Source organism: Brienomyrus brachyistius, chromosome 19 (genome assembly GCF_023856365.1).
Source record: "Brienomyrus brachyistius isolate T26 chromosome 19, BBRACH_0.4, whole genome shotgun sequence".
Taxonomy (NCBI): domain Eukaryota; kingdom Metazoa; phylum Chordata; class Actinopteri; order Osteoglossiformes; family Mormyridae; genus Brienomyrus; species Brienomyrus brachyistius.
Genome location: NC_064551.1, coordinates 1,082,761 through 1,098,658, shown reverse-complemented (window position 1 = coordinate 1,098,658; position 15,898 = coordinate 1,082,761). Strand labels below are relative to the sequence as shown.

At 45.0% G+C, this 15,898-nt stretch overlaps 2 protein-coding genes across 4 annotated transcripts; both read right to left on the bottom strand.

The window, feature by feature from the left end:
- Positions 1-2,510: 2,510 nt before the first annotated feature.
- On the bottom strand, positions 2,511-7,144 carry LOC125714854 (uncharacterized). Of its 3 annotated transcripts, XM_048985875.1 has the most exons (6): positions 5,055-7,144; positions 4,507-4,620; positions 3,802-4,143; positions 3,376-3,711; positions 2,897-3,196; positions 2,511-2,789 (listed from the first exon to the last, which is right to left on the bottom strand). In XM_048985875.1, the coding sequence occupies exons 2-6, from the start codon at positions 4,532-4,534 to the stop codon at positions 2,668-2,670; spliced, it is 1,128 nt and encodes a 375-aa protein (XP_048841832.1). In that variant the 5' UTR covers positions 4,535-4,620; positions 5,055-7,144; the 3' UTR covers positions 2,511-2,667. The 3 variants fall into 3 exon arrangements, with proteins under 3 accessions (XP_048841832.1, XP_048841831.1, XP_048841833.1); XM_048985874.1 differs by having other exon boundaries at positions 4,507-7,144; XM_048985876.1 differs by lacking the exon at positions 4,507-4,620.
- A 153-nt stretch (positions 7,145-7,297) lies between these two features.
- Positions 7,298-11,990, bottom strand: nccrp1 (P1, F-box associated domain containing). Its single transcript, XM_048985877.1, has 6 exons — positions 11,699-11,990; positions 10,895-10,978; positions 10,708-10,804; positions 9,137-9,232; positions 8,889-9,027; positions 7,298-7,679 (listed from the first exon to the last, which is right to left on the bottom strand). Exons 1-6 carry the CDS (start codon positions 11,844-11,846, stop codon positions 7,536-7,538), a joined length of 708 nt encoding a protein of 235 aa, XP_048841834.1. The 5' UTR covers positions 11,847-11,990; the 3' UTR covers positions 7,298-7,535.
- Positions 11,991-15,898: the final 3,908 nt, after the last annotated feature.

Sequence of the window (15,898 nt, the reverse complement as noted above, 5' to 3'; positions counted from 1 at the left end):
TTATAAAGTTGTTACTAGACTTGGGAGATATTATGGTACAGATAAAAGTGCGAACTATGAATGCAGGACGCCACCCCAGTCTCAGGCCCGACATAGAGACACAAAGCACAAACAGATTCACTTTAAAAGCACTCAGCTAACGCATTAGCCCCCCCACACCCGTTGAGTTATATAAAGGTGGGGGTTTTTCCTGCCCTCTTTAGAAAGCAGGAAATCAAGTTGCCTCACACAACTTCCACAAAACCCAACCTAAATATATTAACCACGCTTAGAATGTGTTGCCAAAGATGCTTCAATCACTGATGCCAGTAAACCTTAAATCCTTAAATCTTAAGACTTTAACCTTAGAGAATGTGGGACATGCTCCCTCTCTCTCTCTGTATATCAATTCCTCACGCAAACATTCTTAGAACTCAGTTATCAAACTGCTTGCCTGGAAACACCCACAGCATCGCGGCCATTATTGTGCAGATGTCAACCTCTCACCCCCTGATTTGATTCTCCACTGGCAGTAATTGGTATAAACAGGTCTTTTAGGGTTTGGTCAACCCATAGATGTTTTCACATCAACACCCTTTTCAAGATCTTATTAGTGACAGCAGGGGAGGTTTCTTTACTGATAAGCTCTTGTCTTCCTCTGCCATCATATAGCCACTTCGCATAAACATGAGGAAGTACACTTGCTCAGTAGCAAGAAAGAGTCTTTATCAGGTTCCAAGCTTCTGTTCAATGGCGACGTCCTCAGTATATCTGCACTGAATAGGAGGAAAGGGATCGGTGAAGCATGATGTGGCAGCGCAGACCAAGGAGGAGGCAGGAGACGCTGGGGGAAAAGCCTGCCTTCCCATCCAGCATCTTCAGCATGCTGGGAAGCTCGAAGACTTTGTGGGGAAATGGGAAGCCCAGAGGAAGGATAAGGTGAGGATGGCCACTGGTGAGAGGCTGGTCAAGCAAGAAGAAACGTAAGCAAAGCAAGAGGAGAAGAAGCTGGTCAGTATGTAGTAGTACAGATGCTCCTCTACTTACGAACTTTCAACTTACGAACTTTCAGACATACGAACGCGGGTGTGCAAGTAAAAGGACAAATGAGGGCAGGTCCATTCTGACTGCCATCTTAGGTGAAGTGCAGTCTGACCATGACGTGGATGTTAGACAGGCGCCCAGACTCCTCTAGAGGGAGAGCTAATTCTGCGATGAGTCATGTGTGGAGCCGTGTGTCTGATACGTCCCCTGGTCAGCAGCCGAGGCAGCAGCCATGGAGGATATGCATTCCGTGGTTATCAAACTCACCACTGACTGCTGCACTGCTTTTGACGGTTCTCTCTGATGACTATGCCCTTGCTTCACTCCCCTCCACCCTCACCCATTCTTATCAGTCTGTGTGCTGCCCCCGGGGGGGGGGGGGGGGGGGACAGGACCCTGGGTTTTTTATAAGCTAATTCTAAGGAGGCAGTAAAGTCTGTCATTGCGACATCCCTGGGAAGCTCCGATCACATCATGGCGCATCTCACCGACCGAGACAGTGAGGAAGTTGATGAAGGCTGAGGCTCTGAGGAGGCTCTGCAGAACAGCTCAGAGGGGACATGCTGCGTGCGTGAATCCAGTGACTCAGCAATCTCAAAGACCACATCCTGTTTTTCATGGTCGTCAACACCCCATACAAAAAAAAGTGCTGATTTTCTAGAAATAACCAAAGATCACAAAGGACCTGAAGGACCATCTTAACAATAAGAAAAGAGCCTTCAGGTCTGGAGACTAGGAGGAGATGAACAGCTGCCGGCGGAGCCGAAGATCCAGACCTGCCAGGAATACAGCGCAGACAGAGCAGAAGAGCGAGAAGGAGGTGTGGCATGAAAAGGGAACCACCGTCGGCTACAAGCAGGCTGGAAACTTGCAATGGGAGGGAACAGACTTCACTCTGACAAGCCAGTCCCACCCTGCCCCTGCACTCCCAGCCTTACGAGGGCTGAGGGGATTTCAGGCCACTCCCTGCCCCTCCCACCTCCGGACCTTTCTCACCTCCTTGGGACTTTTCCATCAAAGACACTAAAGCCGGGGTCTCCAGCCCCACGCTGCTTCCCCGTACGCCTTTCTCGGCTGACCAGGTCAGGACAGAGCAGACCTCTGGGACTCTGACCACACGTGTCAGCCAGCTCTGCGGGGGTCTACACAGGGGTCCACCTGGCTAACCAGGACCCTGCCTGGGAAATAATTTCATTTTGTTTTTTAATTTTCATACTATTCATTTATATAAAAAGTAACTAATATAAGCCGATTCCTTTTATCTGATTATCTGCCTACTTCCTTTGTCCCTCCCCACCTCAAAAGCAAAAGCAGTTTTGGTGACCGATCTATTGTCACAGGCAGTCAGAAGGTTTTGCAAAGGGGGGGGTGGGGGAATGGAGGACGTACCCAGGCACGTAACATATGAACCTACAGCTATGATGTACAGAACCTGCACAGGCAATATTAAATAAACTCTTGAAAGAAAAAATTTTGAATACCAAACCTTATTCTTACAAAGAAAATAAATTTTATTTAAGAAGAACACAAAATGCAAAAGTATTAAAAAGCAACCAGAGGCAGAATAAGTGTAAATAAATAAGCAACGTCACAGAGCTCACGGGGGGGGGTCGGGGGGGTCCGCAGATATTTCCGATGCTATTTCTAACCCTGATATGTGCTTGTGTTTGAGGAACGTTTCCTTCTTCTCTTTTTTATGAAAATCCATACAAGTGCAACCATCAGCACAACCAGAGCTGTACCTGCAAGCGGCCAAATTCGTGGTTCTGTGAAAACAGAGGAATGTGCTGCGTCACACTGAGGGACCTCAGCTGCCCTCCAACATAACATCACAATGAAAAAGAGAAAGCAGTCAATGGAGTTACGCACGTACCTGTGTGGCCCTTCGTCACGCTCAGAGAGACAGCAGCGACGGTCCGGTTAGTCAGCATGTCCTGCACTGTGTACAGCCCCTCATCAGCTGAAGTGACACTGTCCAAGAACAGAGTGCTATTCTGGACGAAAGCTTGCCGACTGTAATTCGCGTTCCACTGGGCTTGGTCGTTATGTACAGAGCACAGAATCACTGGATGGTCAGAACCTGCCTTGGAGAACTGGACCCTCACTGGATTCTCCGTGTAGAACGGCAGGTGGAAAGACTCTCCCAGAGACAACGAGACGTTGGCTGTATAAGCTGGAGGAAAGAGAATCAACCGTCCAGTGGATCTCAAAGACACATCTGCCATTTCTGCACCACACTAATTACAAAATGGCCCTAACATGCAGAAATCTGAAGCATGACATCAAAGAATTAATCTACTCGCGGAAGCAGCGCAGTTATGCAGTGAGACGTGCAGAGCTGCATATTCTTACCTGTAACCATCACCCGGGCACTGCCAGGGTCTCCATCTTCAGGGTGGTCGTTCAGTTCATAAGAGCAGGAATAAACACCTTCATCGGCGGGACGGACACTTTCCACGGTGAGCGACAGGTCCCCCTGTCGGATCCGGTCTAGTGACACAGAGATTCGGCTTTGGTACTGCAAACCACAAGTGATCTCTCCTGATTTCATCGTCAGAACTTCCTGTTGGCCTTTCTTCCACTGAAAAGAAACGGCATTGTGGCTCTTATGCCTGTACATGTGAGCGTAGCAGGGCAGGGTGGCAGGCTGCCCCACCATGACGGAGAGAGGGGCTGGAACAGGAGGGGCTGAAAAAGAAAGACATACGGATAGATGTGAACCAGAGAATACAGACTTAAAAATCATGGAATTAATCCAACTAATCCAAGTTATTTTACCTAATACTTTAACCGAGACACTCCCAAGAAATGCCTGATCTGTTGCACCCCTATTCCACACACATTCATACACGTCACCATCGTTGTAGAATGTGGGGTACAAGGTTAGTGTGAAGTCTCCTTCTTGGAACTTCTTCATGTCAACCTGTACTCTGGCCTCAAACCCAGGGCCAATCTTGAGCCCCGTTCCATTGTACTCGACCACTATCTGATCTTGGGTCTGCCACGTGACGCTCTTCGGCTCAGTGAAAGTATCTCCATATCCTGATCCATTGCAGGGTAGAACAGCCTTGTCTCCAAGAGGGACCTCAATGGTTTGAGCTGAATTCATCATAAGAAGACCTGAAAGGGCGATGACACTGAGGCTGAGAAACAGCAAGAAATACCCCAGCAGTCATAGTTTTCATTCTATGAAAAAATGACTTAATAGAACATTGACTCAGCGCAGGAACATTGACTCCGAGGCGCTGGAACCAGGGGCGACGGGCTACACTCTCAAACTCTGTGGCTTCATCCTGGTTTCATTCTTCAAACTCCCAAAACTAAAAGCCTCTCTTCCTCCAACTCCTGCGCCGTTGCACAGGAGTGTCTTTCAATTGCTTACCTTTTTACATTCTTCCCCAATAAAGCGTATGGTATATCTATCATTAAAATCCATAGATTAATACACACAAAACAACGAATTCAATAATATGCATAACTTACAGCAGGAGAAGAGCATCCATGTCGCCATCGCGATGCAGCTTCGATGCGGAGGATTTGGACTTCTATTTAAGACTCGTACTTACGGGAAAACGTGCACGATTACAACAAAAGCCCCTGTCAGAATAATGTAGTTTGAAGTATCGTTTCCTTCACATTATAGTCTGTTGAGGTTTCCTGTTTTATGAGCATAGCTTCTGTAGTTTCATTCATTGATTTCTAGGCAGACCGCTCCGGAAACGCGTCGCTGCATACACAGGCAAACTCTTAAACTGCAAAGCCCACTGCGCGATAATAACTTTTGCGGAATGCCATCCCAAAGCTTAGAACAACTCCTGTTTATTTTTGTTATTCGGGTAACTATGTATCGACTGTCCCTAAATCTCCGGAGTTGGCTTGCCAGCTCTCACGCGTAAGGACTGGCAAGAAATCTTACGGCAAAACTATATTATTCTATTATAACAATTAAAATTGGCGATATCAAAAGCGTTGGGGTAGTGTGCAAACCCTGCAGACTACAGTATTTACACGGAAATAAAAATCGTACGTACATGTAAAGGTGTTTGCAGACTTGTCTCGACTTGAGTATCCCTCGCCAGCCAGCTAACTAAAATGATCAACTGAGTTGTGACGTTTTTTTCCTATGCGTGTTTTACACAGAGGGGGCGGCATGATGGTGCAGTGGTTAGCACTGTCGCCTCACACCTCTGGGACCCGGGTTCGAGTCTCCGCCTGGGTCACATGTGTGCGGAGTTTGCATATTCTCCCCGTGTCGTCGTGGGGTTTCCTCCGGCTACTCCGGTTTCCCCCCACAGTCCAAAAACATGCTGAGGCTAATTGGAGTTGCTGAATTGCCCGTAGGTGTGCATGTGTGAGTGAATGGTGTGTGAGTGTGCCTCTGTCATTGGGTAGGAGCGGAGCCATGACTTGTGCCCGCTGCCGTCACATGCTTACTCCAGTTAAAAAAACAAACAAAAACAAAACACGTGCGAGTGCCCCTGTCTCAGTGCCAACGTCAGTAATAGCGGGTCGTTCGAAGGAAGAAGACACACACGTGACACGTCTGAAAAACAGCCAGAGGAAAAGGAGCAGCATTTGGGTGCACTTTTCTCGGGAAGAAAACAGTAAGGCTAAATGCAGCGTTTGTCAAAAAGTCATTTCATTTAAGTCTGGGTCAATAAATAATTTACACAGGCATTTGAATACTCAACGCCCAACACTGCAGGTCACAGGTTTGAGAGCAGAGCCAGACTCAGACAACAACAGTGACACTGATGTGTCCATTGCCTCCTCTGCCTCCACATCAAGTGCAACTGCAGCCACAGCAGCCTCTGACCCCACTGGGCCCACCACATCGCCTGGCCAGGCACGACCAAAAAGAAAGCAGACATCCATCAGTCAATATTTACCTCCTGTCGTGACCCCATTAAGACAGGAGAAGATAGACGAAGAGCTGGCAAAGATGATAGCCACTGACTTCCAGCCTTTCTCAATAGTGGAGGACACAGGATTAAAAAAATATTCACAGGCGCTCAACCCCTCCTACATTCCTCCAAGTAGGAAGGCACTAGCCCAGAAGGTCACGGATATGTATGACAGGGAGACAGCATCTTTGCATAAAAGGGTGTCAAAAGTACCAGCTGTCTGTTTAACCACAGACTGTTGGACTTCAAGAACGACAGCATCATATTTGTCTGTAACCTGCCATTTTATCGAGGATTTCCGTGTGGCCTCCTGCCTCCTGGACTGTTTTGAATTCAGTGAGCGGCACACAGCAGACAACATTGCACAACAGCTGCTTAGTGTTGCAGCAGAGTGGGGGGTGGACAAGAAAGTAGTGTGCTGCCTAACCGATAATGCGGCAAATGTTACTAAGGCTATACAAACCATTGGATGGATGCACCTACCATGCCTGGCCCATACTATTAACCTGGTGGTAAGAGATGTCCTGCAAGCTTAAAAGCCCATCATTGATAAGGTGAAAGAGGCAGTGGAATACTTTCACAGAAGCACCGTGGGGGCACAAAAACTGAAGGAGACTCAACTACAAATGAAGATGGAGGAGCTCCGACCGAAACAGGATTGTCCTACAAGGTGGAATTCCACCTACTACATGTTGAAAGGCTTTATTGCCAGTAAAAATGCCATAATCTCCACCCTGGCCGTCATCAATGCACCTGTCCGCCACCTGTCCCAGGAGGAATGGATCACAGTGCAAGAAATGTGCACAATCTTGCAACCATTTGAGGAAGTCACTGTGGACCTCAGTGCAGCAAGGTATGTAGCTCAGTTGCACAGCAGTATATTTCTTTAGCATGCATGCATAGTACCTGATAGTAAATTATGAATATTTTATACCATATTAGAAATCTGTGCAATACACTGGAGTATATATCAATGTCAGTAGATTTCTGTAGCCTGCACGCCAATTTTCTGATAAAAAATTATGGATTATGGATACCACAATAGAGATCTGTTTAATACATTGTAATATTTATCATTGTTTCAGCTTTAAAATTGTAACATTAAAGTTTTTTTTTCTTTTTTCACCAGCTACTTGACAGCCTCGAAGGTCATAGTGCTGGCCAGGGGACTTCAAAGAGCCACCGCTGATTTCCGGTGAAACACTACAACAGCGGCAGCGCAAGGTGTGATCGACAGTCTGTGTGCGAGTATGTCATCGCGATTCCACAGGATTCATGCCAACCACATGCTAGCAGATACTGCTGCACTTGACCCGCGTTTTAAGAGGATGGCCTTCCCTGGGCTAAGAAAGTCATAATCACAGATCAAGTTTTATTCCCTGCGGTTATTTTAATGTCACAAAAATTCTGAATTAGACACTCATCTCAGCTCCACTGCTGCAAATGCAAAGTCACAGGCATCTGGTTTGGATTAAGGCTGGATGAAAAACACATTTCATTTAAAGCCTAAGAGGTTCTTGCATCCTCCACACCTGTTAATCTAATAGCGCATGTCAAAAAAAAAGCAGAAATTAGGAACAACGTGCAAGTGTGCAGATAGAAGCGTCTTCAGGGCCTGGTGGACCTAGTGGCCCTGACGATGACGGAGCTCCCCGTGGCATGGGTGACATGAATCTGATCCCTGTTCTTCAGCTTGTGGAGGAAGTGAATCTGCCTCACACCGGGCCCGTAGCCGGAGAAGACATGTGTCACCTGTAGAGAGACGCCGAGGCAGGCAAAGGTCACAGGTGCTGCTACAAATCCCTACTGTACGAGAAAGACGGCTAGAATACAGTACAAGCGTGAGACACACACACACACGTAAAACTGCTACAACACAAGCTTGTGGTTTGGACACTACGGAGTGGATTCGGTGCGATTCAGCCTGTCACTGTTAGTGTTGTTAATATTTCCCGAAATGGCAAAGTAACCCGTTTTTGGCCTGAATGTGGATCCATCTACGCCACTGAATGACAGCTTTGTACTAAAACTTCTTTAGGCTTTACTCTGGTTTGCTTCTTAATTCATTACCAGCAGAATATTTATAAGTATTTGCTTCCTTTCACTTTTGTGTTCAGTCAGGTTGTTGCTTCGGGTAACATGAACAGCTGATCCAGATTTAGGCAAAAAAGCTGAAATACTGCTGCTTTAACATGATCAGGGAAATAGGGTTACGACTTTAGAATATGGCAAGTTACACACTGATTGTCAAAGGCCTTTTTATAAGCTAATAAATTTACAGTATTTTTACAGAATTAAGCAAGTGTCTCAGGACTGGCTATGAATCAGAGCTCCCAAGACCATTAACAAGTAAATGTCACAAAGGCTTGGCGTTTGTCATTGTAAAAGTGTTACTATTCAAAGCACCCAGAGTCTGCTTGTCAATGAACTCAGATCAGCTTTTAGAATCATCACCTTGGTTTCAATTTATCATTACTATAAATGAATATTTTACTTAAATATTCTGGTTATATGATAGTTATTAATTTGTTTACTAAAATATGTTAAAACCAAAAATTTGAAATTGTTTGTGCGCATGTGCCACCCCCCTCCTCCCAGAAACAAATTCTGAATTTATCTGCCTGGGGTACGCACGCGCACACACACACTATATATGTGTGTATGTACATATAATTATGCATGTACGAGTTACTAAACTGCATGTCATCTGCGACTTCAGCAAAACTCCCAAAAGTCCAAGAATTTATGCTTCGCCGACCGTGTGATGCATCCGAGTCACGGTGGATGAAGCCGTGATACAGAAGGTGTGACTGATATACATCCTGTGTACCATATATACCCAACATACACATCAGCCCCCTCGACGACAGGTAACGGGCAGCTCCTCTTTCCTCAAACCCACAGGCAGCGGCACCATCAGCTAGTTAATCCGCTACTTTCTCAGAAGCGCAAAGGCATCACCCGCTTCCAGGTGTGGGAGTCGTTACGTTGATCCTCTTCCGGGGAGAGCATGTGCTCCTTAATCACCGTCTGGCCATCTGCTCCCAGCAGCGTCACCTTCAGCACATAGACAGATTTGTGGAGCTGGCTCTCCTCGTACCTGCGCGGGGGGGGGGGGGGGGGGGGGATGTGCCGTTAGGGGGGGGGGGGGGGGAACGCAGCAGCTCTGCACAGAACGCAGCACCAGTGATGCGACGCAGCAAGATTACCAGTCCTCAATGGCTATATCCGGCTGAAAGTCGTCCAGAAGTTCATCCCAAAATCCCTCCTCTTTCAGGTCCACTTTCTGCTCCAGGGTGAACCAGCTGTGGAGGCAGAGTGGCACGGACAGCAGGAACAGGCTCAAATGGGACCACACTTATAATACAAAAAGTGTCAAATGAGTCTCCTAAATGATTAAAATGTATATTAAAATTTTTTTTTTTTTTAAACTACAAAGTAAAGACTAGTTAACACCGAGCAGATTTTATGGTTTCAGTAATACAGGTATGCATTTAATGTCTGCTTGGGAGTGTGGCAATATTGACAAACAACTCAAAGTTATATTGAGTTGTACAGCTTTGTACAAGCATTAATACAGTTGAGACATCTCAAAAGAGCTAGACAGGAAATTGGTGGGGGGTGGGGGAAGAATAGGTCATCAGAACAATTATATCAGCCTTAGGGGACCTAAGGCAGCACATGGCGGCTGTGCAAACTGCATGGCACGCCAGCCCACTGCAGGGCACACACACGCACAAATCTGTACTTGCATCTCTGCGGGGACCATCCATTCATTACCATGAGCACAACCCTAATCCCAATGATGACGACCTTAACCCTAAGTAACCAACCAAAATACTAGACTTGGTATTTTTTACCTTTTTGATTGCATTCACAGATTGTTATAAAACTGAGGTTATCCAAATGAGGACCTGAAAGAGGCCCCCAAAAAGGAAGTTTCAGGTTTACCGCACTTTGCGGACATTCTGGTCCCCAAATGTGATCTATGCAAACTTGTTCACACCCTGGAGGTGTGTGAACTGTACCACCACATCCAAGACCCAAGCCAACCCTGTTCACACGTTCTGTGAAAGTTTACAGTTGCCTGACAAGACCAGAGTGCAACTTGACTGAATCACATGCTAAGGTTAATGGAGACGTTTAGCATTTACTGCTAGCACAAAGCAGCAGTCTGAAAACCCACTGGAAAATGCTGCTGGAATTTAGCTGGGCGTCAACCATATGCCTGCAGACAGCTTCGCAGGGAAAGCGAACAGTAGATGCGTCACGGGAACCACCGTTCCAGCCACGAGGATGTGAGTCAGTTATGAGACGGACCTTTCACTGCATTTCACTGATCAGTTTCTTTAGCTGAAGTGGAAACAAGTGAAAACCTGCAGCTCGACACAACTCTCCAGACTGAACAGAGCCGCGAACATCCTTGCCAGTGTGGACATGATCCACGGGCGAGTTTAATCGCATAGAACAATGACATGTTATTCATCCCACTTGGAAACCGGTTTGTTTCTGCACGTCCCATCTTGCTCCCCACGAAACACAATGAGGGGTTCAGGCGTTTGACCTGCCGACAATCCTAACCCAGACAGCAGCACCCCAACCCTGCATGCCCACCGGCCAGATAGTCCACATCGTCCCTAGCATCGGTATATTGGCGTTGTGTGATGGACTAGGCACTAATACACTGTCCTGCCACACACCCCACATAGTATGGAAACAGGCTCTTGATCACAAATAAGAACTAATTGACAAAAACACATGCATTTATTAGCTGCCTCACCTGAACCGCGGTAAGTAACATATGGCAACACCAGCTGGAATCCCACTGGTGTCGTAAGGGAGCGTTTCTTCGGATGTGGTCCAGTCACTGAAGTCGCCTAACCAGCAAGGGGAGAACCGTTTTTGGTTAGCCTCTGCTCTGACATATATACCCGTTTCCATGCAGCAGCGATGGTGTCCTTTCCCACCTTCTGGTTCGGATCGGGGAGGTTCAGCTCCAAACATTCCTGCCAGCTCCTTCTTAGGAGGCGGCGGCGTGTTCTGGTCCAAACCTGTGTACCAAGTTATGCGTTACAGTTCTGACAAAAAGCTCCCGTTTTTAAAATGTTAGACACACGGTCCCTCTAACTTTCATATAACGGCTGTATTACGGCACCTTTCTCCAGGGCCGGCCTGTGACATTGGCAATACAGGCAAATGCCAAGGGCGCCATCCGTCCAAGGGGCGCCACAAAACGGAGGAAGAAAAAGTGCAACACTCCACTATTCTTAAAACTAGTTGGTATTAATGCGTCTTAATATGAAAATATGCCCACATGAATTTACCTGCCTAGCAAAGCCTATTAAGAAGTAGCAGTAATAATGATACGTAACTTTCCTGCGGCCACCGCGGCGCCCCCTCCCTCCATGCTGCAATTTCTGTTTAAATTATTCTTATATTTAAAATTAATCCCCGCGACCCAGTAGGACAAGCACTTTGGAAAATGGATGGACGGACGGACTGATGGATAAATTAAACTTAGGGCCGGTCGATCTTATAGGAGACATAGGCGGCCGTCTAGGGCGCCAGCTTCTTAGAGGACGCCGACTTGCCAACCAGTTTCCCTGTTCCCTGTGCCTGTACATAAAATGAACTACATCAAAAGCGTCGGGCAGTTTGCAAACCCTACAGACTATTTACATGGTTGATAGAAATGTAAATGCGTGTGCATGGTGTGCAGATCTCACTCTATGCATTCGGCTGGACGTGTGTGGGGGTTGCGATCACAGTACCGAAAGGGGACGGGTTCTTCAGCAAGTTGCGTCCTAGAGGTTTCTTTTCATAGACGAATTTCCAGTCCACCGTATCTGGCATCGGCAAGTTGTTCTCTTCCAGCTTCAGCTCACTTCCGCATTTCTGCTTCCAGTCGTTCGCAGCCATTATGCAGCTCAATGGATTTAGCGCGACAGAGAAACACAACTAGCACACGGCGAGTGACTTAAGACTTAACACATACCATAGTTATAATTATAATTACAACACGGAACCACTCCACCCTTAACGGGGCAGCGATGGCGAAACATCCGCGCGGCTCTTAAAGACACAGCGGCGCTCCGGCTGCACGCAATGATTAAGTAATAATCAGTCAAGTTCTGTTAGTTATTTATTCATAAATTATATGAGTATCTTAGTAATTATATGTATTTTATGGCCTAATGCCTTGAGAAATCCTCGCATTATGAAAATTACTTGTTTATCTCGTGATGACTAGATAAAGAATATCTCGTTTTAAGTTATCTTTTATATATTGTATATTGTATATAAGACGGTTAGTCTTGCATGTCACACATGTATTTGGGTTTCATGAAAATACAGGCAGTTCACAGCAAATTCACAGCAAAAATACAACTTAATAAAGTTCTGATCTGAGTGCATAATGTTGCTTTTTAAGCCAGTAAAACATAATAATACAATATTGGTAAACATTTAGACAGTCTGCCTGTTATTCAATAAGGGTACGTACTGAGTACAGCACACACTCCCACGTGCCCGTCAGTTCAAGCGTTATACGGATTTTTTCTATAGACGTGAAAATGTCAATTTACTGTAATAGTGGAGAAATCTTTATTTAACAATTAATTATCCTTGTTAAAATGCGTAAATTGGAACATAATATGTAAACTGGGGAACTTCCATAACATGCATGTGCAATCCTAGTGCAAGGCACTCTGATAGCTGTCTGAAGCGCCAATTACCGTGCGTTTAGTATGGAGGGAGATCGCAAGTAAAAACCTAACGATATAGGATTGTTTGCTCTTTAAAATAATGAGCCATCGTGATAGTTTGAAATTCTAAAGGAACCTGAATGAACCACGTCGCCCTACTCATAGTGGCGCTTGTGTTAATACGACTTACACGATTAAGTTACACAACGTTTTTTGCAAAGCCCTTGTGACAACATAAACCTGTTGTAACGTACTGGCAGTCTGAGAAGCCTTCAAAATTCTGCCTAAGCCTTTTAAACTGTATCTCTATAGGTGAGACACTTCACATGTAAAATGCATTGTCCATGGTGCTATTTTAGTTTATTTGGCAAGTTTTCAATTGAAAGCAGGGTCAGATGCTAACTGAAGCAACTGGATGTTAGGGGTTTCCCCTGAGGGCTGAGACGTTACAGGCTAGGCCCAGGCCATTAATTTCTGTAGTGACTAAAAGCAAGAAAAAAACACGCATTAGTAACCTAAGTGAGTACTGGTTGTGTACCATCCAGGAACTGCAGTCTTCCCCAAGCAGGAGGTATGGGGCTTTCCATTCTGGTGGGGAGGGGGTGGAGGTCAAAAGTAAATGGGGATAAACGAAGACTAATTAAAAAATGGAGCAGGTAAGCAATATCCAACATACAAACCTCACTAGGGAACCGAACAGAGGCAGGGACTTGCATACAGAGGGGTAACAAGACTAACAAAGGTCAGGTGAGATCAATCAACAAGGGCTGGGAAAACAGGCCACAGATGAAACTAATAATGAACTCAAGGAACTAAACAGGGAAACTAAGAACTAACCAAGAAACAGCATCTAACACTGGGAGTAACAAAAACCAATAAAACACAACTAAGGCTGAAAGCAAGAAACCAGAACTGAATAGACAAATCACAGGGATAAAACTGATACAAAAGAAACCTTAGGAACAAAACTGTCATGCAGCGATCGTCTGGGCGCTTTAGTGCACGACAAAAGTGCAAAAACAGAGGAAGCAGGATTTGAACACACGACAGAGGGATTCACAGACAACCAGGTGCTCAACGAGCTGAGCCATGCGGCTGACAAGGAGCATAGCAAAAGCTATGAAGTGAAGAGAATAGACTATTGGGAATTAGTTAATGCATATTCTTGGAAAAATATGTTCATAAAAAATGATAATAAAAGATAAGTCAGTGATTTTGACTTGTGTTTATGTCCACAGAGAAGACCTCGCTGGCTTTGACAGACCATCACTGGGCGTCTTCATTTCACAGTTGAAATGATGCTTAGTTACTTTCCCTAGTAACTACTTTTATATGCAGTAATTGCATTACTCTTGAACAAAGTAACTAGTAACTGTAACTAATTACTAATTTTAAACAATATGATATTCTTTATGGGATGTGTTATTTACCAGACATGGTTGGAAGATGTACGGTAGAGCCAAACTGAATGCGCTAGGCATCAACAAATTCAAACAAAATCTGTATCACTAATTAATAGTATGGATACCAACAGTTGTAAAGTAATACGGTTAGAACCATTTAATGATTACATTGAATGGACTTTGTAAATGCGAATTGGAGTAAATGACCGACATTTGCCAGCAGATGGCAGAAAAGCGCAATAAATGGGTGAACTGTAGCACCAAAAATATTTATCGACTTGTTTTTTATATCTTGTGTTCTGTTCTTATTGTACCGCAGTAGAGTGCAAAAATATGTATTTAGAAGTCTAAATTAAACCTACTAAAAATAAAATTGCCGATATGCCTCAAGCAATTCTCTGCTCGTTGTCAACTACACTCGTAAACTATCTTTCAAAAGATCACAGTGTGAAATTTCTGACAGACAGCAGCATTTGAATAAGTTAAAACGCTCTCCCACCCACAAGTTATCATAGGTGTGGAATCGAGGAAAAAAAACAGTCCTCAATTGTAGGACTCAATTGAAATCATCAGGGCTTTTTGAAGGGAAACAATTCGATCTGTCGATTTCGCCATTAGGGGGAAGCCCATCCCCACCTCCCCAAAATGACAACCTGCTCAAGATTAAACATTCGTGTAGCTTAACAGCTGTTTGTAACTGATAAACTGGTTTGTGACTGGTGTAAATTACAGGTGGGTTTATAACCCTCCCAATAATCACGTCTCCTCCTAAATGGGTGGAGATCCCAATCCTCCCAATATTCAAACCAAAGTCATGCCCTTGGACTCCCCCCCCCCCCCCCCCCCCCGCAAAAAAAAAAAAAAGTTTGTTGACACACCTTCCCCCAAATAAATGTAATTAACTAGTTTAAACTGTTTTCGTTCATTTTCCTAAAAAGGCTTAGTTCAGTCCTACCCCGTCAAGCACACTGCACTGGCCTAATGTTGGAGTGGAAAACAAGCTAATTAGTTCAGCGTTTATTGAATATGTCAGTAAATATACAGAATATATATTGACTACTGTGTCTATCTAAAACTCACGTGTAATTTAACAGTAATTGTATTTAAATTACAGTTTACTTCCTAATAGGATCTGGACTGAGGATCATTATACTTATAGTTCCATATCTTTAACCACTCAACTTCTGCTTTTACTTAAGAGCGCCTTTGTCATCTACTTACGCAGTCAGTGTAGACCCAACGGCATTTACTGCAATCCTAACGTCAAGGGAAGGCCAGTGCAACGGAAGGGTAATGGGGATTCCCATAACAAGAAGTAAGTAACGGCATTCGTGTACTTTTCCGTTTATTGGCCGTTTACAAGTAGGAGTACAGATGACTGGGATGAACAGCCCTGTCTGCAGGCTTCGTGAGACGGTAACCAGTAAAGAAGACCAGCTTTCAACACAGGGTCCTAACAGGGCAGTATTGTAGTTACTCAAGGGCACTGCTGAGTAACTCACCACTCAATAATTTATTGCTCCGCGTTCACTAGGATTGCTCATCTTAATATTTGGAGTAGGGTTTTGCCCACAAAAGTTCAAAAGACAAAGTCAGGATGAAATAAATCACATAAGTGGATAGTTCAGGTCCAGGCAGTAAAAATCCAGACCAATGTTTTGTTTCAACCAACCAGTTGAGCATAAAAAGTCACAGTTACAGAGAAATCAACTGGTTGGTTGAAACAAAACATTGGTCTGGATTTTTACTCTCTGGACCTGAACTATCCAGCTCTGATTAGCTGCATGGTGTAGAACCTTGAGCAGTGTTTCCTATAGATGTCGCGGTGGACCTTTGAGAGATGGCCAGCACGGCAAGTCAGAGA